The sequence below is a fragment of the Harpia harpyja genome, chromosome 12, assembly GCF_026419915.1.
Source record: "Harpia harpyja isolate bHarHar1 chromosome 12, bHarHar1 primary haplotype, whole genome shotgun sequence".
Taxonomy (NCBI): Eukaryota; Metazoa; Chordata; class Aves; order Accipitriformes; family Accipitridae; genus Harpia; species Harpia harpyja.
In genome coordinates, this window is record NC_068951.1 from 18,284,947 (window position 1) to 18,310,620 (window position 25,674).

The window sequence follows — 25,674 nt, forward strand, 5'->3', positions numbered from 1 at the left end:
TCTACAACTGACTAAATAGAAGGCAGTATGACAACTTTAACGTGACCCATTACAACACAACAATTAAAGTTCTCTGCAGACAAAGCACTAAGGTAGGAAATAACAAGTTGGGAGTAATGTAACAGAAAATAATGGACGAGGGGAAACATAAATAGAAACTAACAAAAAAAAAGATTGAATAGTGTTTACCAAGGCACCTGGAAATTGTACCAAGGTGCCCAGAAAACAAATAAGTCTATCACATACTAAAGTTCCAAGCAGGATCAGAGTATGACGATAGCCTTCCTTGGAAATTAGTCATTTATAAATATGTGTCATGTTTTGCAGTGATGGCAAGCCACTGTCCCAAATTCCAGCTGCGCTGAGGCTGCATTGATGAGAGAATAGAGAATTTCTGCATTTACTGAAAATGGAAGGAGGCATAGAGGTTCCTTCCTAACAGTTATGAATTCCCATCCTTCTGAAACGAAACCTCCTAACCCTGAGCCTAGTGTCGTGACATGCCACATGCACCACACAGGAGAGGGTGCACCTGTGTCTTAAGCAACCTCACCTCAGCAATGCTGAATAATTGGGCATCAATTCTGACAGCTATTCTGCAGGTAACGTGTGTGCACGCACTAGCGTACGCACTAGCGTGCGCACTAGCATGCACACTAGTATGCATGCTTGCATGCACATGTCTTTGTCCCTCATGAGCCAGAACTTGGCACTGACCAGCCTGTAATATACTCTTGTAATACCATCTTGGCTGCATCCCAAAAGGAAGGATGGAGTGACACTCAGACCATAATGGGATTGCACAGTGGGGGAGAATGACCTGCCTTCTTGCAAGCAGAGTAAGCAGCACCCATTTGGTGTGTGTGAAGGCGTGTAATGACACAGATACCAGAGCCCCAGCAGTCTACCTCTCTTTACAACATCATGAACTGGCTGGAATGAAATAAGCCTTTCCCCGAGGGACAGAATGCTCAAGACAACCAAGGGATGCACTTGGAAATCCTTTACTGGTATGTACTTCTTATTTAGTTTGCTTTGTTCCCTGCAGTGCGCCTTTCAGAGTTAACAGACATCAGTGACTTAAAGCTACAAATCTGCTTAGAGGAATGGAAGGAGGTTAGTGTAGACAGGAGGGCTTCTGAATGAACAGTTTAAAATACAAGTTGTTATATCCAAACCACCTCCCTTCAGAAACCTCAGAAAAAAACCTAGTTTAACATAAAATGATGCTTGGCATCTAGGACTCGGTGATGCAGAAGTGACAAGGCCACTTTGATTTAGCTGGAGAGGAAATGTGAGAGGTAGTGCCATGTGCAAATTAAACCCTTTTGATCCTGACATCAATCTCTTAATTAGGAAGCTGTCAGGAAGAGGCAGTTTTGTTAACATATGTCTACCCGGACAGAGCTGTTGCTCTGAACAACAGCAGGACTAAATTCACCAGGGATTTTCCAATTTTAATGTGTTGCTTTTCTCAGTGCATTATTCATCAGCGTAGACCATACTACAAATTACCCCTAATTACAACTACAAACGTGTCTATACCCCACATAGTCCCTCACTAAACTCTGTCTTCAGCAGTACACAGAGTTGCTCACTCCTGGCAAGCTCCTGTCTTTCCCCATTTGCACAGCTCAGTGACATCCCAAACCTGAGCTACTCCTATTCACTCACAGACACTTCTCTGAAGAAGCCTTTAGCAAGCCACCTGCTCATCTGTCATTAGGTACATGTGCTTTACAAAGCATCTAGGCTGCTTCCACTTAGTATATCAAGTCTCTACTCCTTCAGCTTATGTTTTCTGGCTCTTGAGTATGTCTAGACTTAACTGTGGAAATCCATCTTCCTTCCAATATGTATTTCAGCCATACAATGAGTTGTAGTTTTCTTTCAGACTATCTTGAGTTCCCTATGTTTCCATCTTGTACAGTTTATATACTGTACTAGGGCGGAAATACTGTACTTCTCTCTGAAATAGCACGCTCACTGCGTCTTGGTCACAAGTGTTAAAAATGTATATATTTTTAGAATGAGATTCTCTGCCCCAAAACACACTCCATTTGGAATTTCAGCAGGTATGTTTCATTTGCTGAAGAAATATGCATGGCAGTTTTTTCCCTGTAGTCTAATTACACGAAAAGTTTTGGGTTTAGATATCTGCCTTGGTAGTATAAAAGTATGTACTTTGATTTATTTGCCAATATTTGACCTTCGTCTAATAACATCAGTACCTGAATTTTTGTTAATCACATACAGCATACAGACTTCTAAAAATTGTTGTATCAGAAATAAATCTGCTAAAGAATTACTTTGAGGCAAAATCCTTGAATAAGAATTATTTGCACAATTAGAAACATTAAGAAAGGTCTCCTCTCTGCCTTGTGGTTTCCTGCATCTCTCTCAAAGTCTCTGAGCCCTGAAGGGCCTATGCTCTATTTCTGCACCTGTAGCTTCATTTCTGCTATAAAACTTAAACAAAACTCTCAGGTAAGGAGGCTAATATTAAACCACAAATACGTAATGTGGCTAAACACACATTACTCCCAACTATTTATTGCTATGCTTGAATGATTACCTCTGATTTGGATATGGGACTATAGCAGAAGCCCCAAGAATCTGTCTCTGACATGGAGGCTTTTTGTTGTCTGTCCTATCATACAGTGCAGCTACACTGAACCTAGGAAACAAGAAAATAAGAATTAAGGTATTAGGTGTGTTAGCTCATGTTCACAATTATTGCACATTTTCATTTGCATGTTTAATAAAGGGCATACAGCATAGTGCTTAGTGAGGCAAGCCACCTGTTGTGTACGGTGCCCTGGAGGAAGGTTATACAGTTGGGTTAAGGTGGATGGAAAAAAATCTTGTCTTCACGGTTTGGGCTCACCATTAGGGTTGAAATGTGCCTGACTCCTGTGTCCTTGCTCTGGCTAGAGAAACCCTGTATCTGCCTCTGTACAGGTACACTACACTTCTGTTTCTTTCCCATACATCACCTCTAGTGCTGGAATTCAACAGGATATGCAAGAAGGACACAGGATTACAGAGATTACATGTGGAGCAACCAGAAAGAGGGAAGCTCTTGGCCATCCTGTCCTAATTTGGAAAGAGAGAGTTGGGCACATAGGGAGTTAACATGCACCTAGATACTGGAACACAGGGACAGAGTGTTTGCTGGGAGATAAATTAATGATAACAAAACCAGGAAGTTTTGTCCCTTTATATATGTGTGTGTGTATCAATTTCAGTTAAGTGTCATGAGTTTATTTTGCTTTGAGCTCTAGGTACTGTGAAACACTCCAAACAGGACAAAGACTGATGGGCATTTTCTGACCTTGCAGAAAGAGCTGTGCAAAACCAAGGGGAGAGATGAGAGATAAGGGCCTGGTTTTCCTCTTATCTAACAGGGTGACTCCAAGAGAACCCCAGGGAAGTCAGTGGTGTTGGAGCAGCATAAGACCAGATGCTAAAGGGTTTTCTTCTGGGAGTGCTTTCCAGAAACCTGAAGGGATTCAGGCACAGTGGAGAGATTGTAGTTTAAGGTTCACCCAGGGAAGAATTAGCCTCCCTGCTTACTGGAACACCTGACATGGAAGTGACATATATGCTGAACTGGGAGCAAAGTCCTGTAATAAATAACCATGCTTCAGTCATTTCCTCCTTTGTGCAGGAGGGAACTGGCACTTGGTGAGGGATCCCTTAATGGCACTGGTGCCCATTTCACCTTCCTTTTCCTTCTTACTCCAATGCTTATGAAAAAGAGGGAACTGGGTGCAGAAGCCAGACAGTGAAGATTTCTTCTGGAGAGGTCGTTTCCCATCCTGTGGGGTGCAATTTGGTTTATGGTGCTGCATTACTTTGGAAAGAAAAGCAACAGAGCGAGCCAGGCATTGTCAGAAGGCAGCTGTTCAAGCAGGTGGGTGGTTGGCCACTTATGACTTAACTGGGAATAAGCATTTTAAATGTTGAAACTGTGTATCCCAGGATTATATGGGATCTCCTCCCTACATGTCCATTCTCGGCTGCTATCATAGACTGGATCTGGAGCTAGCTATACCTTTGATGTGACACAGTATTGCTGTGCTTCGTGTTTGCACGTACCACTCCTTCTTTGTTCTGGGTAGACATTTCTGCTCTGTTGCAGTATTCTGGTTTCTGGTGCGGGTGAGAAAGTACCTGTCAGTTGTGAGCCACTGTGGCTGACCATGGCCCATCTTTGGCCTTTGTTTGCTATGTACCATGCTTCTGTACCACCTTGCATCGCTCATAGTAACAGGTCACCACATTGTTGAAGTTACTACGCAGATCCAGTTCCTGAGTCCTGAATAAGAACATGAGGACTTCACCCTAAGAATAACTGATTATGAAAGACAGAAGTTCCTTTTTGAGAGAGTGTAAGAAAACAACAGGGAAAAAACCAAGTAGCCAGAAAAAGAACAGATGCATGTTGCATTGCTAAGTTTTCGTAGATGTTGTGCTACAAAATTGAGAATTGTCTTAGTTACAGATGAGCTCTGGAGGTTGCCCTAGTCTCACAGAGAAAATCAGTTCTTAATATAGTCAGACGGTGTTGTGTTGGGGACACAGCCCTTGCAGTTTCTCCATGTGCCAGCTTTTGTTATTAAGCATGACATTCCACTTCTCTTCTTGTTATTGGGTCACCTATGTGAAAATTACATTTAAAATTTCTGCTTTAAAATGTGTTAGCATTGGACTTCTACATCAGCAGTCCGCCATCTCTTGAAGTTTCTGTTTATTTTTCACCTTGGGATCACAATACATTTTGTAATTTTGATAATTAGCTATTTTCAGCATATCTTATGATAACTTTAAAGTGGTAAGTCATTCTGGGCTTGCTTGTAAACCCTGTTCAGTCCACACTCCTGTATAGCCCATTATAGCCACACATAGGGCACAAAGATCATGTAGCTTGTCAAGCACTTCCTACTTTCCATGTTGCTACCCTAATCGCCCTACTTATGGATAAGACATTGGTGTAACCCACAACAGTGGCAGTATCTTGCATACAGGAGTATAACTGCTCCTCCCGTTTAGTCTGAAGAAAAGGTTGTTTATGCAGCCATCGATTTTAAATAAGACCATGATTTATGGAAGATATTTATACCTTCCCAAATAACATAAGTAAAAAAAGCGGGCAGCTATAGGAAAGCTAATTCTCTCACTGCAATGTTTTCTTTTAACATTGAAGTTTATTAAAACAAGAGGGAGAAAACAACGGTAACCCTGAACTTCACCTTGAGGGTTTTTTAATGGTAATCTTCATTTTTCAAGAGCATGAATTTCCAAAAATAAAGTGGTGACTTGAAAGGCTTTTCTGATAATTTAGTTGCAAAGTTCTAAACCTCAGAAACTTGTATAGCTCCGCCATAAAATGAAGACAAATCATAAAATTATTTAAATGATTCAATCAGAAAAGTAATGAAATTTGGGTACCTCTCAAAAATATATACCATACATATTACACAGAATTCTAAATAGTTATCAAACATTTTAAACATAAGATTTTAAAGCCTTTACACATGATAGAAGAAATCTCAAGGATTTCAGTGAAATTATTAATGAAGTATCCCATTAATCACTAATATTAATGATACTGCAAACTGGGATTTTGATGATTATCTGTATAGCACAGGTAGAAAATAGAGCTTCCAAATCAGTTAATTTCTGGTTTTCTTGTTTTGCTCAAAGTTTCTAGAGAACCTATCCAAAACCGAGGCAAGCACAATTTAGGGCCAGAATAAAATAACCTCTCAAAAGGCTATGAGACAACATGAAATTTAGATTTGAGTGTCAAGATAAAACCAGAACAGGCATCTCTCTTCTTCACGGGCCATGTTCTGAGAGATCATGGACTTACCTGGAGTAAGTGCCAAAGATTATTTTCTGGTCCTGTAGTGTCCACTCATCTTGTAAAGTGGTTTCCAAGCAGTTTGCTGTCAAACAGGAATGTGCAGAAGGGATGCAGATGGTTCAATATGTCCTCATTGAACACAAGTTGTAAAATGTGTTTGAGATAAAATGCTAAGAAAACATCATTAATAATAGATCATTAAAGGGTAAAAATAGAATTAATTTTTGGTCCAAGGTTAGCATTTTATGAAGCATTTTGCTTATTGCAAGCATTTCATTCTTATTATCAACTCTGAACTGAGCCTTTTCTCTGGGTGTGCTGGAACAATGGGTAGAGGGAGAGATCCTTTAGAGGAATGGAGGGAGCAGAATGGGTCACACAGCTGTGAGGAGTTTGTGAATATGAGGCTGTGGAGACCTGGGCTAATAACTGATGTCTGCTGCACACAGCAGCTACTGAATCCCAGGTTACTCAACAGCCTTAGCATGCATGGATCACTCCTGCTAGTAGGAAGAGATAACTGGTAAAAAATCCTGTCTGGAACTCTGGAAACATTTAAAGGGAGCTTAGCAAAGAGACTTTGCCCATGATTTCCCACACACAGTAAAACACCTATAACAGCCTTCCTGCTGTAGCAAGAGTGGGAGCCAGCAAATCACACCTAGTCCTGGAATCACTCCCAAAATTCAGCTGCAGTAGCCTATGGGACAGGAAGCGGCTTCTGAAGACTTTGGTTCCTTGGTTGTTCCAAGGATCGCAGCCTAAACAGCATCACCCTTTAATCAAAGCACTGGTGTAGAATTCTGGCCACCAGTCTTTTCACTGTTATGTTCTTGATAGTGAGCTCCTAATTTTATTGTGGTTCCCTCCAGTTCCTTGTTTTCCTGCTCATGCCTTCATTGCAACCCCTCCCATTCCAGCCAAGGAAGGCGAACTCTAAACCTCAGTTTCTATACAGTAGTAGGTTCAAGCTGTGAGGGTCTGAGGGAACTAAGCAGCTCAGGAAAGTATGAATTTGTGTCACTGGGCTAGCCACTCATAGGAACTGAACTGGTGGGTTAATGGACGAGCCAAAGGTAACTATTGTGCATCAAATTACATGGCATTGTGGGGTCTTTTTATTTGTGAGCCAAACTTGAAATTCAGCCAATAAATGTGCCTAGCATTTGATTGAGGGAACTATTCAGTATGAAAATGTGCACAGTGACCTCTTCAGGGTTGAGAGCATCTCCAGGGTTATGTGGTAGAACTCAGAGCAGACCACCACCCCAGTGCTGCAGGTTCTTTGCTTTGTGTAGATGGTTTCATTGTTTCTACATTGGGTGTAGCTTATTATAATCTCTTCTGCTTTAACAAAATCCATAAGCAGAATTATTTTAAGGCATTTTTCTGTTATTTTTTACAAGGAAACATCTTAAGGAAACCCCACTGTCTGTTCTGATCAAAGCCTGAGCCCTTCTCTGGCCTAACGTTATGTTCTTCTTGGCACTGCAGGTTACGTACAGTGATCTGAAACATAATGGTGGTTTTCAGAAAGGTAAGTCATATTCTTTGGTGTGATTTACTGATTAGCCTGAGGCCGAAAGAGGAGAAAATTACCTTAACATCATGGTTCAACTCAAAAAGAAAGTAGCAATCACCCAGTATCAACAAGGTATAAAATCATACCAATAAAATAATATCAATCTAGACTAGAGATGCAGAGGTGTCTTGCCTAGCCTGGCTGTGCTCATGCTGAGCTGGTGACCTCTGTCACAAGGTGTGGCACTGAAACTGCACAGATTACCTCTGGAGTTTTATTCAGTGCAAACAAGAGCTGTTAGCCTGTAACATTCCTCATAACCTTGTGCAACGCTTATAGATGCTTTACACTACAGTTGTTTGGTTTTAAATGTAAGCCCATAATGTATTTTGAGAGGAAAAAGAAATAATATTTCAGTAAAAACCTTGAAACTTTGACAGTAAATGCGACAGTATGTAACAAAAATTGTATATGACAAGACACTCAGCTAGAAAGCCAGTTCACACCCATTGAAGATCTGACCCACAGATCTGAGCTTTGTTCAGTTTTCATTCCAGCCATTACAGTAGAGCTTTCAGTTTGCATCTGTACTAGTGCCTAGAGCAAGAGAAGCTATTCCTGGGGGCTTGGAGTAGGGGAGTATAACCAAGACAGTAGCACAGGCAACACCAAGATGCTGCTCATTCCTAGAAAAGGGCAGCTGTAGCTCACACAGTGAGCTCCAGTGACAGCAGAGCAGTTCTTGCTTGCTTGCTCTGCAGAGAGGCAGCATATTGCCATGCCTCTACAAATGTGAACAGAAGAGCTGGGCTGAATAAAGAATGCTTTTTTCTTTCCCAATGAGAGATCACGTATGCACTTAACATTTCTACGTGATTTTAGCTATAGCAGAAAGTATATCTGAAAACTCTTGCAACAGAGCCCTCTACATTTCCAGGCATCTAGTCTGTACATCTGTTTGTTTATTTTTCTTTTTCCTGGTAATGACTATGTTTTCAAGCATCTCTTCTGAAAGAATACCATAGCTAATGTGAGGCTGCCAGGGCACTTTACCAGCCTTCACTGTGCCCTCCCACCAATCTGTGGGAGTAGTGGACCTGAGTAATTGCTGTCCTTGTAAAAGGTGCTGCCTCATTTCTTCTTGTGAGATAGCTGGGTTTGATGACTTGTCCAAAGTCATTTTCCAGGTCAGCTGTGGAACTGGGAGCAGAACTCAGAGGTCCCGATACTATAACCGTTAGACTGTACTGCCTGCGAGCAGTAAGAACTTATCCAGTTAAACACTGCTAAAGAAATCAAATCACTAAAAAATTAAGACCAAGAGATGTATGCCTGTGAGCTACATGGCATCAAGTATGTCACTGTACTTGACGATATCTTTTCTTCTCCCCAGGGTGATCATGTGTGGCTGGACACTCAGCTAAACAGTGAATTTAATGTCCCTATCGGGGCAGTTGTGAAGGACTCTGACTCAGGACGGATCCTGCTGGAGGATGACGAAGGCAAGGTGGGATACACTATAACTTTCTCTAAAAATGAACATAAAATTTAAAACTACAAAGTACAAAAGTATGGCCCTATTGGGTCAGACCAAAGCTCCATCTAGTGAAATGGTCTGACTTTGATAATGTCTGTAGGACATACTGAAAGAAAGATTATAAAAATAAGCAAGTATAGGGTGATACCCTAGTATCTCCAGGTCCCAGCACTATGAAGTCTCAGAGCTTCCTCAGCTAGAGGTTATATCTACGTAGTTAAGAAAAGGAAACGGACAGGCTCCAATCCCTAAATCTGGTGGAGCCTTAGGTGAAATCATGTTCCCAGAGAAGTCAGTTGGGGTTTCATCCTTACCTCATACAATGTTGTGGCTGTGATGACCTGGCAGAGCTGCACTCTGAACAATGCTAAATTTGGTGATGTCCAGGACCCACCTGAAAGGCTTCATCCAGTGTTTTAAATCATCTGGTCCTGCAGCAAATCAGCAGCAAACCAGTTAATTTCTGTAGTTCAATCAACTGTTTGTTAGAATATGCTGCTTTGAGCATGGATTATACTAAAGCTCACTCTGATCTAACATGGCTCTCCTTTGTTTTCCTCTGAGCAACAGCATAACACATTAAAGCTGATGCCTTGCCTTTTTCAGGAACACTGGATCACGGCTCGGAACATGCACATGGTGCGACTGATGCACCCCTCTTCTGTCCAGGGGGTGGAAGACATGATCTGCCTCGGGGATCTCCATGAAGCAGGCATGGTGCACAACCTCCTCATCCGCCACCAGGAGCACAAAATCTATGTGAGTGCCAAGGTCACCAGGCATAGTACTTTCCAGGAACGACGTCTACTACACATTTAGTGGAGCCACCTGAGCAGCCTGCAAGCCTTTCACTTATGGGGCCCTCTGCTTCCTTTACTGATTGAGGGTGCCAGGGAGACACAATGTATTTTTTCTCTTCTTTCATTCAAGTACTTTGGCTGTGAAGAAGAGAGCTAATAGCAGTCTCTGAAATCACAGAGATATGCATAGGTAGTGACCCTGCTTACTTTCTCCTAGAGTGATCATTTCTACCAGTGACTGACAGTTAGCTAAATCCAGCCCATGTTACAGCTTAGTGCTGCTATTACATGCAGCTGTGACCCAGATCAATCTAACTAGTACACAGTGACATGATTTGGATTATCCTCCAGTCCAAGTCAATGTTTACTTGATTTTGATGTAATAAAATAGATAAAGAATAAATCTGGATATTTAGGACACCTGGTTTCATTTCTTGTCCATTACAGGTTTTATCTGTGACTGAGCAATTTGGCATTTTTAGTTTCTTTGTTCCTTAGTTCCCAGTTTGTAATATGATGATAACATTCAGGTTTTTCCATGCTTTGCCTCCCATATTATATACACTATAGGACTGGTGTATAGCACTATATAAACTGCCTCTTACAACACAGATGTGGTGATGTTTAGTGTAAACAAGGACTGATTTTATAGATGCTGCAGTTATAACTACCAAGATGTGTGTATAGACCTGTTATATTAGACACTAGCAGTCTGCAGGTGTCTTATGTAGAAGTTCTTGAACAATATTATTGCCTTGCATTTCCACAGCCTTCAACAGCCTCCATTTCAATGGTGCTGCTGTTTACAAATGTTACTAAATGACTGCATGAATGACACAACCATAACTTTGCCCATTAGCAAAGTTCAGCTACATCTGCACTAGAGCAAAAAAGCAGCTTAACAAAACACTATAAAACAGCATATGATAACACACAAAAATGCCAGGTCAAATTGGACTTTCTTGTGCTTTAGCTTGAGACAGTGAACTGAGCTGTGATTTGGCAAGGAGATTATAGCTAGCATTCTTCCTTTTACAAAAACCTTCATATCCTGGGATATTTAATAGCAGCTTACAGTGAGGAACCAGGCTCAGCCTCACCTAAGTGCTGCTGTGGATCTCCCAGGCTTCCCTCCTGCCTCTGTTTAGATTTATACTGTAAGTAGCTTTGGTTGTATTCTTGTTTGCAGGTTTGCTGCTAGAGGTAACACTCATAAATGTTTTCCAGACTTACACAGGATCGGTCTTGGTAGCAGTGAATCCATACCAGCTGCTGCCCCTCTACACAGTCGATCAGATCAGACTGTACTTTAACAAGAGGATTGGAGAGCTACCACCTCATGTCTTCGCCATTGCAGACAACTGTTATTTCAATATGAAGAGGAATAAGAGGGACCAGTGCTGTGTGATCAGGTGACTGGACTCAGAGGACAAGTAGCAGAAACCAAGTCTGGCATGTTTTTGAGGAACCTTTCTGGACCCAAGACACCTTCCAAATGGAAGGGCACAGATAAGACTAGAGACAACAGGAAGGAAATATTTTCTCCCCTGCTACTTCCTTTTCAGTTAGGGCTGCAAAAGGTAGAACATAAGCAAGGGATTTTGGAAGTCCGTTGTTTTCCCCCAGAATCTTTGAATGTGGTGATACATTCCACACATGGCCACTACATATAGAAACATAAAATATGAGCCTGTGTGATGTAAGGCTATGTTCTACCATGGGGACATGATAATTACATTACATGTATTTTCTGAGAATAGAGATTTCCTGGAGAGAAACAACCTCTGCTAACCTGAAGATGGAGGGAAGCTTTCTTCATCCTATAAACACATAACATGTATCCATTTTCTGTTAATCTTCAGTGTGAAGAACCAGATAGTCTCATTGCAATAATATCTAATTATAGCTGAGGCAATTCAATTGATGTGCTAAGACTAGCATTGAAAATCTGGTAATGCGTTAAAGGATAAAAGCAAGTGGTCATTTAATTTGTACTGGTACAGAATATCTTCCATGGATTTGTTTGTTTTTCATCAGTGGGAGAATTTAGTCCTCAGCCTAAGTCTAAAAGACAACTTAAATTTTAGCAGATAAGATGATGAAAGACAAATTCTCCAGCCCTCCATGAAAGACAGTCTGATCTGCCCTCACAGGGTAAATATAAGTGGGTTTGTTTTTTTAAACTTGGTCTGCCATTTTGCCAAAAAAGAAGAAAGGAAACCTGTCATGGTCTTGTTTCTTACTGCAGTGGAGAATCTGGAGCTGGGAAGACTGAAAGCACAAAGCTAATACTACAGTTTTTGGCAGCTGTCAGTGGCCAGCATTCCTGGATAGAGCAGCAAATCCTAGAGGCCAACCCCATTCTGGAAGGTGGGTTATTTAGCAAACATGCCTGATTTACCACCTTTATCTCAGGATTTTTGTATCAGGACAAAAATTCAGAAACAGGTCTTTGAACCATTGTATTTGCATAACTGCTAAAACCGCTGAAACACTGGTGATGCAGGGTAGAAGTGCTCTATACTTTTCTGCCATGTCCCCATGAAGTCCACAGCATCTCCCACACTGTAGGAGGAGGTGCCACTATAGTATGTAACCTGGAACTGCCAGGAGAACAAGAGTCCTTGGGAATGCAGACCCCAAGGTAAAGACCCCTGGTTTAACATTCACACTAGATAGTGGCAAAGTGACTGGCCAAGTGTGGATGTTTCTATAGGGGAGCTCCCTGAGACACCCATCTTTCTCTGTAGAGGGATCAAGTGTGTTCCCAGGAAGTCCTTCTGGAGGTCTTTAGAATTGCCCAGCTCTGTTGGCTGGCCAGATATAGGATATGTTTGGATCATTTGGATATGTCTTTTAGGACCCATTTATCTGGATACATAGTATCCCTGTCTCTCTGTTTAGGAGGCAGTCTGAGACCAGACATTGTTCAGTGCTTATCAGCACTGTCATTTGGAACACAACATGTAAAATACCAGCAGCAAAAAATAAGGGCATAAAAATAGACCTGATGTTCATTAACTGCAATAATCCATATACTATCTCTGTCCCCTGCCCATCAGCTTTTGGAAATGCCAAGACAATTCGAAATGACAATTCAAGCCGCTTTGGGAAATATATTGATATTCACTTCAACCACAATGGTGTAATAGAAGGAGCCCGGATAGAACAGTTTCTCCTGGAGAAGTCCCGGGTTTGCCGGCAGGTGAGGGCACTGGCAGAAGTACGTTTTGCCTGCTCCTGTGTTACAAGCTTATGCTGACAAGGTTGTCCATTGGCCTATTTCTTTCTTTTAGGCTCCAGAGGAGAGGAACTATCACATCTTCTACTGCATGCTAATGGGGATGAATACAGAGCAGAAAAAGATGCTGAATCTGGGCACTGCTTCAGAGTACGCTTATCTCACAATGGTAATAGTCTCTGCTTTCTTCTCCATTATCCCTCTGCCATGTGATCTCTCAGTGAGCGATTACAATCAATAGGAGCTGCAGATGGGTAGTTACCAAATATGAACAGTCCTTTCCTTAGAGTACCAGAAGCAGTAACACCAAAAGTGCTGTTAGCCTCATTTTCAAAGACTTATTGTAATGTCTGCCAGTGGGAGGCAGCTTGTGGCTGTTCAAAGCTTTCTGTCAAAGTCAGACTTAAGAAACATAAAGGACGTCTTAAAGTAGGTGGGAAATAACCCCTGCTTTCACAGGCTCTCAGATTTCAGATGAATGCAAGGGATCTCATGCCAGGGAGAATACTAATCAGGTATGTATACCTTATGGGAAATGAATAAGCAGAAACAGTGCCAAGAATCCTAGTCCTTATATCTGATAAACCTTATATACATAATGCAGGAAGCTGGCATTCAATGTAACCTCCCCAACAGCTGATGTTAATGTCCCTGTGTGGGTTTATGTTGTCATTGTGGCAAGAGTGGTATGTTCATAGGTGAGATTTTTGAAAATAGTTAATTGGTTGGTTTAGGGCATGAAAGCCATTGTGAAAATCCTGTTCTTTAGGCTGTGCAGATACCTCATATTAAATATGTCAGCTGGTTTGATTTGGGCTGTTCTACAGCCGTGGAAAAAATGGGGCTAAGTCCTGCCTCTGCTGAAGTTAATGGAAGCTGGGCGTCTAGTTTCAGAGGAAATTAAATCAAGCCTATAAAGCTTTTTCTGGAGTCTCAAAAGCAAAACAATTAAGTTGCTGGAGATTTTTTCAAATTTAATGTTTTCAAAATAGCAATGATCTTGAAGCAAGAGCTGGTGACTGCAATTCACACATTGGCCATTCCATAAAAAGGTCTGATGTTCCCTGGGTCAGGAGTAGGGCAGTATAAGACAGAGATAGGAGGATTAGATTAAAGGAGAACACATCCATGGTTTTGTTCAGGTCAGCTGTTGGCACAAGCTGGCATGTTTACATGCTGTAAACTGAAATGTCTAGGAATACTTCATTTTTTTAATCATCACACTATATTGTTGGTAATAACAAGGATAAAAAAAAGCATTTTCCCATCTCCATTAGGGCTGAAAATAGTTTCTATCAAGAGCAGCATCCTAGGACTCACTGTGCTGGCTTTGTTGAGGGTTCCTCTGATGCTGCCTTGGATGCTTCCATCTGTCTTCCACTAGAACCTAATATTCTTATTTTGAGATTTGACTTCTAGTACTGATCCAGTCCTACTTGCTTTGATTTGGGATTACGGCTCTTAATTGTCCATTGACAAGGCAGAGAGAGGAAACCAAAGAAACAGACATGGCCTTGTAAGTGTAGGTAACCTTGTCAAACTTTCTTGTCCTTCTATGCTCCAGAGCAGCCTTCCCCTCAGCTTTTCCTTTTGGCTTCTCCAGTATTCAGTCTAGCCCTAGAAAAATGCATTATTTAGCCCTCTGCTAATGGGTTCTTCTTGAGAGTGGAGATGAGGGAAGAGACAGCCATGGGAAGAGCATACAGAATGTCTAAATAGGTTTTTACCTTGCATCTTGTGGCAAGTGGCTCACAGGGTATCCACATTGTGTACAAGGGTTTGTCAGCCTGCAGGTCCTTTCTTCCTTGTATGAGTACTGGGAGGATTTTCCTTACCTGTGGGTGTGGTGTCTTGCAGGGCAACTGCATGTCCTGTGACAGCCGGAATGACGCAAAGGATTATGCCCACATCCGCTCGGCTATGAAGATCCTCATGTTCTCAGATTCTGAGCACTGGGACATCAGCAAGCTGCTGGCTGCAATCCTGCACCTAGGGAATGTAGAGTTCGAAGGTAAACTCAGCATTGTCTGCCTTTCCTCAGACTCGATAGTAAAGGCCTAAAGGTGCTGCCTGCTTCCATCTGTATGGATTAGGTTGTGCTGCTCTACCCTGTATAAACAGATGAACAGGGTTGGAAGGGCAGGCAGATAAGCACCATGAAATTCTGATTTGTGACTCCACTGCCTAGTCTTTTGAAAAACATCATCTTACTATTATTTTGTCACGCCGTCAGGTTTCCATGGTTATAAATAGGCCCTTATCACACAAACTGAAACAACAGATAATATGCCATGTTAAATTTGCTGATTGTTGTGCTACGCAAGCCAGAGGACACAGGAGCAGCTGAGTGACGTTTGCTGTGGAAATGATAGCAGTCATTCTCCTGGCTAAGTCTGGTGAACACTCACCTGTGTAAGGGCACTTCTGGTATGGCACAGGTACGGTGTGAGACACCTACCAGTGGGATGCCAGAAGCTCTCACTTTTTAGAAAAGAACTCCTCCTCACTTTGTGATACAGAGGGCCCAATACAGTGATGCCAGCTGGATTCTTTGGAGTAATGCTGGCTGCTAAAATGAGGGATTTCTCTCAATCCCTTTTGTTGTCTAAATTTCCCACAAGCCAGATACACAGAAAAAAATATTTTCAGAAACACATTTTCTTAAGTCAGATACCACTTTCCCAGATTCCCAATAGCTACTATTTAAAATGAACAACCTTGTCAGTTTTGTTGCTATTTTTAGCCTGATGTTCTGGAGTTGTGAGGGCCCCATACATCCCAGGATCCCTGGGTGAAATCAGGACCCTCCTTAGTAAAATCACCAAACCCAGGAGTTTCAAAAGAGAACTTACTGCCTTGCCACATTCCCAGAGCTACAGGGTTACAGAAATATGGCTGCAATAACAGCACAGACCCCACCGTAGCAGAAATGATTCACCCTGAGATTGACTGTTTCCTCATTGTAGCGGCCGTGTACGACAACTTGGACTGCTCTGATGTGATGGACTCACCACACTTTTCAATCGCAACCAAATTGCTTGAGGTAATGGACTCTCATCTTCTCCTACTAGTTCTCTCCTTCACCCTTGCTCCCTGAGCACACTGACAAAACATGTCCCTGTGGAGTATTTATGTATGGATACACATACAACAGGCATGTCCCCTTCTTCCTGCTGACACTCAAGTGATACTGTTGCAGATGTCTCTCTGAGCTAGGAGATCTTTAACTGGGACAGCAGGCCACCAGTGAATGCTGCTGGACAGGCAGTTTGTCATGGCGCTCTTGCTGAGACAGACTTTGCTAGATCTCCTTTACCTACCTGGAACGACCAGGTTGCCATAACTGTTCTTCCAGGTGGACTCCAGTGAACTCCAGAACAGCCTCACAAACCTCTCCATCATTGTCCGAGGAGAAAGTGTGTCCAGGCCTCTGAACATAGTTCAAGCTGCAGATGGGAGGGATGCCTTTGTGAAGGTACTGGTGCATACATCTTCTCTGTTTAAAGATTGGGGATCCTTTCAGAGCTGTCTGTCTTACTGGTTGAGTAGCCTTATGTGGCGAACATTCACCCAGAGGGCTCTGGTCCCTCGTAGTTTTCAGGCATAGTTTGACAGTACTGTAGCAGCATGATAGCAAGCAGTAAGCTATATCTAAAGGCTGTAATGATGGGCTCTAATTCCTCTTTAATTTTTTCTCAGGGTATATATGGACGGATTTTCCTATGGATAGTGAACAAGATCAACTCGGCCATTTTCAACCCAACTTCTCAGAAGCCTAAATACAGACGTCAGTCCATTGGGCTGTTGGACATTTTTGGATTTGAAAACTTTAGCAACAACAGGTAGGAGGCTCTAGATTCATTTCCACTGGGAAGCTGAAAAGCAGCTGGTATAAAAAGAAAGAATGAAAAAACAGACAGACACACGCTTTTTCATTATCATCTTGATTCTCAGAAAAGCAGTGAAATCTTCATCACTGAATTTTCCCAATGATCATGCACAGATTCCATTTTTCTTCAGTCTTGGTGATATTTCTGCCTCCTTCCCCAACCTTCATTTTGGTGCAGCCATTGCTTATGTCTCTCTGTTGTATGGTACCATATCAGTAGTACTCCACAAACCATCAGCACATATTCTACAGTCTTTTCCAATCCATATCAAGTGATGCATCTTGCTTGCTTTCAACATGATAATATTCCTCACCAACTTTTGGAACATGGTCTAGGATCTGTTCAGCCCATTGTCTATCTTTTGTGTTTTCTCCTATTATTTTATGCTATTCCCAGAGGTTGCAATCCACATGGGTCGTCACTGTGGTGAGCACTCCACAGGCACACACAGTGTGCCACAGCAATTACCAGGTGCAGCATTAAGGAGTAACTAACAAAAGAAGTGGTAGTGCCAGTGTAAGTAAAAACACGTCATACACTCATACAGTCAAGCTATTTTCACAGTTATATGTTCCCCTTTATTTCTAGAGTTTCTTGAAACACATACAAGATCTTTCCTTGCTTACTCAGCAACACTCAGTCGTCAGTTGGCTCATTTCTGCTTACCTTTATCATAGCAGAAGATGCATCCCTTATATTGCTAAGATTGGCAACATGCAGTGGTGGTGATCATTAACACTGTGGAATATAGCAGTAGTATATCTGGATATGTATTTAATACAGAGAATAAACAAATACCACAGAGCAGTGCAGCACTGGCCAATGATGATCATGGGTTCCCATCTTGTCCCGCCCCAGCTTTGAGCAGCTCTGCATTAACATCGCCAATGAGCACCTTCAGCAGTTCTTCGTGTACCATGTCTTCAAGCTGGAGCAAGAGGAATACCTTGCGGAGCACATTGCCTGGAATAACATTGACTTCGCTGATAACCGCCAGGCTCTGGAAGTCATCGCACTCAAGCCTATGAATATCATCTCCCTCATTGATGAAGAGAGCAAGTTCCCAAAGGTAAATTTCTGGTTTCACTTGTAATGCCTGGCTTTGCACTGAGCTTACCGGTAATGCTTGGCTCTACACAGAGAAAAGTGCAAAAGTGGGTTTCGGATACATTACGAGAGGCAATGTCTTCTCCCCATAGATGTTTCTTTTAAATTAGCTCACTATACAAATGCTTCACTCTCTGCTGGAATGTGCTCTTCCTGGTACCTTGCTGTTGAAACTCTTACAGCTGTTCCAGACAGAGAAGGAAGGAGTCTGGATCATTTTATAAGGGCTTCTTAGGAAATCTTTGAATTTGCATATTGTTCGAGTATTGTTCTGCTGTTGGTCTGGGCTGCAGCCTGCTCTTTATTCTCCTGGATGACAGACCTAGTTGAGCAATGTCACCATTGTGAGGAACTGTAGGGGAACTACAAGCTTGTCAGTCTGACCTCGGTGCTGGGGAAGTTTATGGAGCAGATCACCTTGAGTGCCATCACGTGGCATGTACAGGACAACCAGGTGATCAGGCCCAGTCAGCATGGGTTTATGAAAGTTTTCTGTTTAATATCTTTATCAATGATCTGGACAAGGGGATCAAGTGCACCCTCAGTAAGTTTGCAGAGGACATCAAGTTGGGCAGGAGCATTGATTTGCTTGAGGGTAGGAAGGCTCTACAGAGGGATCTGGACAGGCTGGATGGATGTGCCGAGGCCAACTGTATAAGTTTCAACAAGGCCAAGTGCCGGGTCCTGCACTTGGGTCACAACAACCCCATACAGCGCTCCAGGTTTGGGGAAGAGTGGCTGGAAAGCTGCCTGGCAGAAAAGGACCTGGGGGTGTTGGACCACAGCCAGCTGAGTATGAGCCAGCAGTGTGCCCAGGTGGCCAAGAAGGCCAATGGCATCCTGGCTTGTATCAGAAATAGCATGGCCAGCAGGAGCAGGGAAGTGATTGTTCCCCTGTGTTCAGCACTGGTGAGGCCGCACCTCAAATACTGTGTTCAGTTTTGGGCCCCTCACTACAGGAAAGACATTGAGGTGCTGGAGCGTGTCCAGAGAAGGGCAACAAAGCTGGTGAAGTGTCTACAGCACAAGTCTTATGAGGAGTGGCTGAGGGAACTGGAGTTGTTTAGTCTGGAGAAAAGGAGGCTGAGGGGAGACCTTATCACTCTCTACAGCTACCTGAAAGGAGGTTGTAGTGAAGTGGGTGTCAGTCTCTTCTCCCAAGTAACAAGCGACAGGACAAGAGGAGATGGCCTCAGGTTGGGCCAGGGGAGGTTTAGATTGGATATTAGGAAAAAATTCTTCACCAGAAGGGTTGTCAAGCATTGGAACAGGCTGCCCAGGGAAGTGGTGGAGTCACCATCCCTGGAGGTAGTTAAAAGACATGTAGATGTGGTGCTTAGGGACATGGTTTAGTGGTGGACTTGGCAGTGCTAGGTTAAAGGTTGGACTCGAAGATCTTAAAAGTCTTTTCTAACTTAAACTATTCTATGATTCTATGATTCTATGAAATGTTCTTCTGCAAAGGCCAGGCATCTCAAACAGGAGAGCAGAGATGAAAGTAGCATCTGATCTCAGACATCCCTGCAGAGCATTTTCATAATCTCCAGAGCATGGTGAGGCTAAGCAGGACTGCTGGTCCAGGAATCAGATGGCAACGTGGCCTTGTCCAGAAAAGCAAGCCCCTGCCTCAGCTCATTTGTTGTCCTCAGGTAACAAGAGGATCATGTACAGGCAGACAGCTTTCCCCTTTCTTCCCTAAGAAGAGGGTGGTCCTGCAGTCAGGACAATAAAGCATCTCTTCTGTGATTACCAGAGCACATGACTTCTCAGATAGCACAGCACTCACTACCCCCTAGGATGGGCCAGTGAGCAGAGCTAGCCTCAAGTGTACCACAAGGGGATGAGATTGTGATGGCAGCCCTTGAAGAGAAGCACCCAGCTGACTGCCTTGCCTGTGGAAGTCATGATCTGGGCATGCTGACTGGTATCTGCTCAGGGCTGACTTCTTCCAGGGATCTCTGAGTCTTGCACCAGTTGGGGAGTAAAAGAATAACTGTGCCTGCCTGGGAGAAGGAGCATGCACCCCCTAGAGCATGACTGGGTAGGATGGCATAGGAAGGGCGGGGCGGGGGGGTGGGCTCCGCTTGTGAGGTCCAAAGATTTGGGAAATTCTCAGTGCACCTGGTGATGTTAGTAATATTATAGGGGCTTGTGTACAGCCCTAAAATACCAGGCCTTATGCTCTTGTGGTGTGTTCTGTCCTGATGCTTGAGGGATAAACACTTCTGCAACTACATTCCTCCAGATCTACTACACAAATAAGAGGCAGAATTTGAGCTTTTGTTATCTTTGAGCACCATTTCTATTTGTTTGCTGAGCATAGGCCAGTGCTGGGGGAATCTGCTTAATTGTCCTTTTTTGCCTGTATTTGTTTCTAGGGCACAGATGCCACCATGCTCGTCAAAATCAATTCCCTCCATGGCAAAAGTAAAGTCTACATCCCACCTAAGAGTGTCCATGACACCAAGTTTGGCATCAACCACTTTGCTGGGGTTGTCTTCTATGAATCAAAAGGTAAGCCTATCTCTGCTGGGTATGGAGGGTGAAAAGAAGGGCATGACCTGCCCTGGATGTCTGGCACTCCAGGGTAGTGTTGATCTGAAGTCAGATCAGGTCAGGAGGATTACTCTAAACTAATCTGCAAGTTACTGTAAATGAAGTGGATTTTAGCTAGACGGAGTGGCGCTAGATCCAGCAGGCTGCAGAGGTGACAAGCTGATTTTGTTGCCATCCTATAGATTTCCTGGAGAAAAATCGGGACACACTGAGTGCTAATGTAATGCAAGTGGTTCATTCCTCCAAAAACAAATTCCTGAGAGAGATTTTCCAGGTAGAAATGACCCCATCTAGTCTGGGACGTGGGACCATCCGACATCCTGGAGCTGACCAAGCCTACAAGGTTGGTTTACTGGCACTGAGTTGCAGAAACAACTCATTTATCCTCTCCTCCATAAGGCTCTGGCTGTTCTTGACCTTCTCTTTCTTTTGCACTGTCTCTGCAAATCTCTATCCCTTTCATTCAACTCATTTCTGCAAAGGAGTCTGCAGGAAAAGTTGGCTCTGACGTTCATGCTGTAAACAAGTGTAATGTCAGCCCTGCCTCCCAGGACACCCATGTAGCCATGCCTGCAGGCTGTCACAGAAGCATGAGTTGTGCTACCTCCCCACATACTGTCATCAACTGGATGGGTTTGCTCTTCCTGGGTATTCATACTGCATCCACGTTGCCAGGATGGGTGTAAATTAGTAAGAGGAAACTGTAGTTCAAAAGGTTCCTTGGAATGGAACAAGGCACAAAACAAAGACCCCTCTGCAAAGCCAGTACCTGTCCAGAAGCCAGCAGCTAAACTGCTGCCATACTGCACATGTAGCCAGTCTGCTGGGACCATAACACCAAGGGGTCTGACTGGGCAACTGGCAGGTGGATGCTGGCCTTTTCATTCTTGCAGAGGGCTGACGGGTCAGCACAAAGGTGCAAATAGCTGTGCTGCCACAGAAAGATACTGTCTCCTGCTCCCAGTGACACCTGTAGACACAGTCTTACTGCCCTACATATTGCTGCAACTTTGTGACAAAGTTCAGGATGGCTAATTATCACATAATCATCTGTGCCTAGTGGTGTAGGGAGCCTTGTCCTCCACCTAGTGAAAATGAGGTTGTAAAGTGCAGTGGACTAGAAGCAGCGTGGGGCAGAGTTCAAGTTCTCTGCCCTGCTGCAACTTTCACATACCTTGATTTCTGAGCATTTAACTATGCAGTGTCATCATTCTGTGAGGGTACTTTTGCTTTTAATGTTTGTATCTTTGAGTTTTCCTGTCAGGGTACTGAACAAACAGTCAGCTTGCTATCTTACCTGTTATGTCTCTATTCTCCTGGCATTGTTTTCTCATGCTGTCCTTTCTTCCTCAGTCTTTATCCCAATGTGGCTTTCTGCTGTCCAGAGCATCTGGCCATGCACAGGTAAACATCCTGGGGGAGAAGAATATCAGAAGTGGTACAAGCAGCAGCAGACAACTGGCTTAGTATCTCTTAAATGCTATGAATACCTCATACTAAATATGAGATCTATCTACATTGCTCTAATACTCTAATGGTTTTTGCCTCTATAAAAATGTTGCGGTATTGAAAAAAACTCTCCTTACATTTAGAAAGTACAGCAGCATGTCAAGAAAGGAGATACTAAATGTGGGCTACTGCCCATTTCAAAATGCATAGAAGTTAGCTGAAATACCCCTATTAATTTCAAATGCATTGGGCCACTGTTGGGAAGCCTAAGAAGCAGGCTACAGAAAAGAATAGTGAATGAAGTGCCAGAAAAACCTTTGCTGTCCTGAGGTCTCAGAATTGCTCTCCTGACACGCCAGGGGAGAAAAATCACCATGATTTCAACAACAAATTCAACTTTAACAATGTTATATATGTGCGATCATGAGGGCACGGGCTTCAGACTTGTGTGGCCATCCCACTGATTTACCAATACAGCAGAAATGCCTCTAAGATCTGCGAGTGCAAATTGCTTTTAACTCTTATACAGCTTAAACATGTATATACTGTTATCATATCTACTTCAAACAGATGCTTGCTAGCCCCAAAATGCATCAGAGCTATGAGACATTTCCACGAACTGTTTTCCAAAGGCATGAGTGTTTGGTCGCTGGAGGGCAGCATTGCCCTGTAGTTAAAGCAGAAGGTAGCTACTTGAGTGTTAAAAAGGGCACTTTAAACGTAAGAACCAGCGGAAGGAGGTACCGTAAAGACCATGGAAGTGAGGGGAGCCACTGGACTTTAAATTATTTACTTGTAAAAAAACCCCCAAAACCCACAACCCACCAAAACTCCCCAAACAAACAAACTAGCTGTATTGTGCTGCAATGATTAGCTCCATGCCTGTATGTGAAAGGCCAGTGGAGTCCTTTTTTTACTTGGAATCTGCACTGTTGTCACCATAATTTAATGTGCCCTTAAAACCTACTAGAAGGTAGAAGCTTAGGCCTATTGTGATGATCTGTGTGAAAAAGACATAGGTGGAACTGTGCTTTCAGAGAAGCTGGGGAGGTCAGGAGCTAACTGCAGCCAAGTGCAATCCCTCTGGGGTTACTCTATTGCAACTGGGAGCAAAATTCAACCCAGGAGCAGTGAGACATAAAGCACTTTATATGCAGCCATAAATGGAGTAGCTCTTACCTTATCCTCCAGTAAAGTTTGCCTTTTCACTGCTCACTGTAATATTAATGAGCAAGACAATCAGTCATCCTAATCACTATGGAATGAGCTGTTCTGGACCTTTAGCATTCCCAGTTAGCTATGAGATGGCAGAAAAATGTCTGGCTGGATGTTATTATTGCTTTAGGATTGGCTGTTTCTCGCCAAGCTTTCAGGCACACACCCATGAATAATAGCTTGGCACCCAGGCCCTACACTAAATGCAGCCTTGGTTGGAAGAGCCAGACCTATGCAGGATCATATGGGTGGAATTGCTTCTACCACAGCCACCCCCACTGCTTAAACTTCATGCCCAAGTAGGGCAAGTAGCTCAGTGGGGTTTCTTTGCAAGAATAAACCCAAATTAATAAGATACAGGTGGCCGATTTATCTCCCATGTAAGTAAATAATTTTTTTTCTGGCAGTTGTGTGATAGTGTTACATTGTACAAAAATACAAAGATGTATTAATTGGCCCTCTGACAGTGAATGATGTAGCAGTCAGCATGTGCTTACCCTTCCCAGGGCTTGGATACCACCAAACGGCTCTCTACTCTGGGAGGACAGTTCAAGCAATCCCTGGAAAAACTAATGAAAATCCTTGAGCAGTGCCAGCCATACTTCATCCGCTGCATCAAGCCAAATGACTACAAGAAACCACTGGTAATGTTTTAACAATATGAGGTCTTGCCTTCAGTAAACTTTTTAATGAGAAAAAGCTGTCAGTTGCTGTGTAGCATTTTATATCTGTACTTCAGGCAAGAAGAGCTGGAGTACAGGCTATTATTGCAATAAAAAGATAGGTAGGATAGAGCATTGTTAATTTACAAAAACATATCTTAAAAGCATCATAGAGTAATAGATGGCAAAAAAGCACAGAGGTGTATTCCTGAGAGGAGTTGTAAAAGCCTTTCCTGTAAAGATAAAGACAAAACTGGAGAGTTTCTAGCCCCTCAACAAGGGAACAAATGAAAAACATCAGGATCCAACAATGATCATACTAATGAAATAGTGTAAGAGAGAGTAGGAGAGCTGTTGGTGTTTGAGAGAGGGGTGATGTGGCTTGATTTGACACTACAGGAGTAGTGAGTTTGTCATTAAGACGCTTGGCTGGAACTTGGGAGATCACGACCCAGTTCTACACTAAAACCTTGTATGGTGCTGGTCAAGTGAATTAATAATTTTTTAAAAGTACTGCATGTGGCTTAGTGAGCCTAATTTTAATCTGCATTACAAGAAACTAGCAGCACGCTTGCTGTGCTTTGCATAGGTATGCCCAAAGGCCCTAAGTGGCTACTGCAGTTATTCACACCTGCCAAATGATATGAACAATTTATTGTTAATCTGAAATTGCAGTTCTAGAGTTGAAAACGTTGCTAAAGCCAGACTGAAGTTAATGGACTGTTTCCACTGCTGATAAACACAAATTTGAAGATCCTTTGGGGTGACTTGTTTATGCCTGTAATTAATTAATCTAGTGCACTAAAGAAATAAGAAGTGCAATTTAAAAAAGCATAGTAGGCCATTTTGCAGGCACTCTGAGGTTGGAGGTTAATAGATATGTTCTGAGGAATGCTGCATGTGTAGCTTCTTTCAGTGCTAAGTCTCCTCCTTGTCTGCTTTCCCTTTCAGTTGTTTGACCGGGAGCTGTGTATCAAACAGCTGCGATATTCAGGGATGATGGAGACCATTCAGATCAGGAAAGCTGGTTACCCAATTCGCTACAGCTTTGAGGAGTTCTTTGAGAGATACAGAGTTCTCTTGCCATGGTCTCTTCAAGAACAGGTTTGTACGCAAAAACTTGGTTTAAGGCTAATCTAACTTTTCCTTATGAGGCTTTAGTCTTTCCCACAGTAGAAAGTTCTTGGATTATTGCTGGCACAGCTGAAAGAGCTGTCATCACAGGAACTGTCATCACAGTAACTGTAGCTAAATACTTAAGTACTCACTTGGACCTCAGCTGAAATGGTAGAGGTGCTTTTAGGTCCAGCTCTCCTTGACCTGCTCCACAGACATCCCAGGCAGGGTGGCATCACCATTGCCCTCAGATGTTTCTTTTCTGTAATCACACACTTCTGAGGTCTCTAACATCCTCCTCACACTTGAACTCTGGAACGTTTGGCCATGCAGTCCCGTTCCTCTTTTTCTTGACCATTTGAGCTGAACCACTTTCATTCATTATACTGTCAGCCCAGAGGTCTGTAAGACCTCATCTGTTTCTGTTCTTCGCCCTTTGAAATGCAGGGCAATAGATCCTTACATAGTACAGCTGCTGTTTCACAACCAAGCCCTAACATGATGATGCTTTTGCACATCAGCTGAAGAATGATGCTCGACAGAGCTGTATCTGCATCTCCGAAGCAGTGCTCGGCAAGGATGAAAGCTGGCAAGCTGGAAAGACCAAGATTTTCCTTAAAGTAAGTAAAAAGGACAGTTTATTGTCTCTTCTCCTGAAAAAATGGGTGCTTCACAGTATAGCTTGATCTGCTTGTACAAGAGTGGTG

At 42.9% G+C, this 25,674-nt stretch overlaps 1 protein-coding gene and 1 long non-coding RNA gene across 4 annotated transcripts in view; one reads left to right on the forward strand and one right to left on the reverse strand.

Moving 5' to 3' along the window:
- Window positions 1-295: 295 nt before the first annotated feature.
- Window positions 296-25,674, reverse strand: part of LOC128149513 (uncharacterized) — a 28,105-nt gene continuing 2,726 nt past the window's right edge. The window contains exons 2-6 of the long non-coding RNA XR_008237657.1: window positions 21,823-21,938; window positions 14,808-14,961; window positions 5,879-5,954; window positions 2,576-2,677; window positions 296-367 (exon numbers count right to left, since the gene is read on the reverse strand). This is a non-coding gene — a long non-coding RNA (uncharacterized LOC128149513). The remainder of the gene's footprint in view (window positions 368-2,575; window positions 2,678-5,878; window positions 5,955-14,807; window positions 14,962-21,822; window positions 21,939-25,674) is intronic.
- The window catches only part of MYO7B (myosin VIIB), a 57,813-nt gene continuing 32,978 nt past the window's right edge, over window positions 840-25,674 (forward strand). For 2 of the 3 annotated variants that reach the window (XM_052804797.1, XM_052804798.1), the window contains exons 1-19: window positions 840-1,010; window positions 7,367-7,409; window positions 8,788-8,901; window positions 9,538-9,690; window positions 10,959-11,143; window positions 11,980-12,101; window positions 12,794-12,936; window positions 13,028-13,141; window positions 14,830-14,983; window positions 15,939-16,015; window positions 16,328-16,447; window positions 16,672-16,814; window positions 17,721-17,931; window positions 20,348-20,483; window positions 20,708-20,868; window positions 21,879-21,929; window positions 23,696-23,833; window positions 24,803-24,955; window positions 25,489-25,587. In XM_052804797.1, the coding sequence (XP_052660757.1) occupies window positions 7,392-7,409; window positions 8,788-8,901; window positions 9,538-9,690; window positions 10,959-11,143; window positions 11,980-12,101; window positions 12,794-12,936; window positions 13,028-13,141; window positions 14,830-14,983; window positions 15,939-16,015; window positions 16,328-16,447; window positions 16,672-16,814; window positions 17,721-17,931; window positions 20,348-20,483; window positions 20,708-20,868; window positions 21,879-21,929; window positions 23,696-23,833; window positions 24,803-24,955; window positions 25,489-25,587 (2,292 nt within the window). In that variant the 5' untranslated portion in view covers window positions 840-1,010; window positions 7,367-7,391. The remainder of the gene's footprint in view (window positions 1,011-7,366; window positions 7,410-8,787; window positions 8,902-9,537; window positions 9,691-10,958; window positions 11,144-11,979; window positions 12,102-12,793; window positions 12,937-13,027; window positions 13,142-14,829; window positions 14,984-15,938; window positions 16,016-16,327; window positions 16,448-16,671; window positions 16,815-17,720; window positions 17,932-20,347; window positions 20,484-20,707; window positions 20,869-21,878; window positions 21,930-23,695; window positions 23,834-24,802; window positions 24,956-25,488; window positions 25,588-25,674) is intronic. The other variant, XM_052804799.1, reaches the window with a different exon arrangement.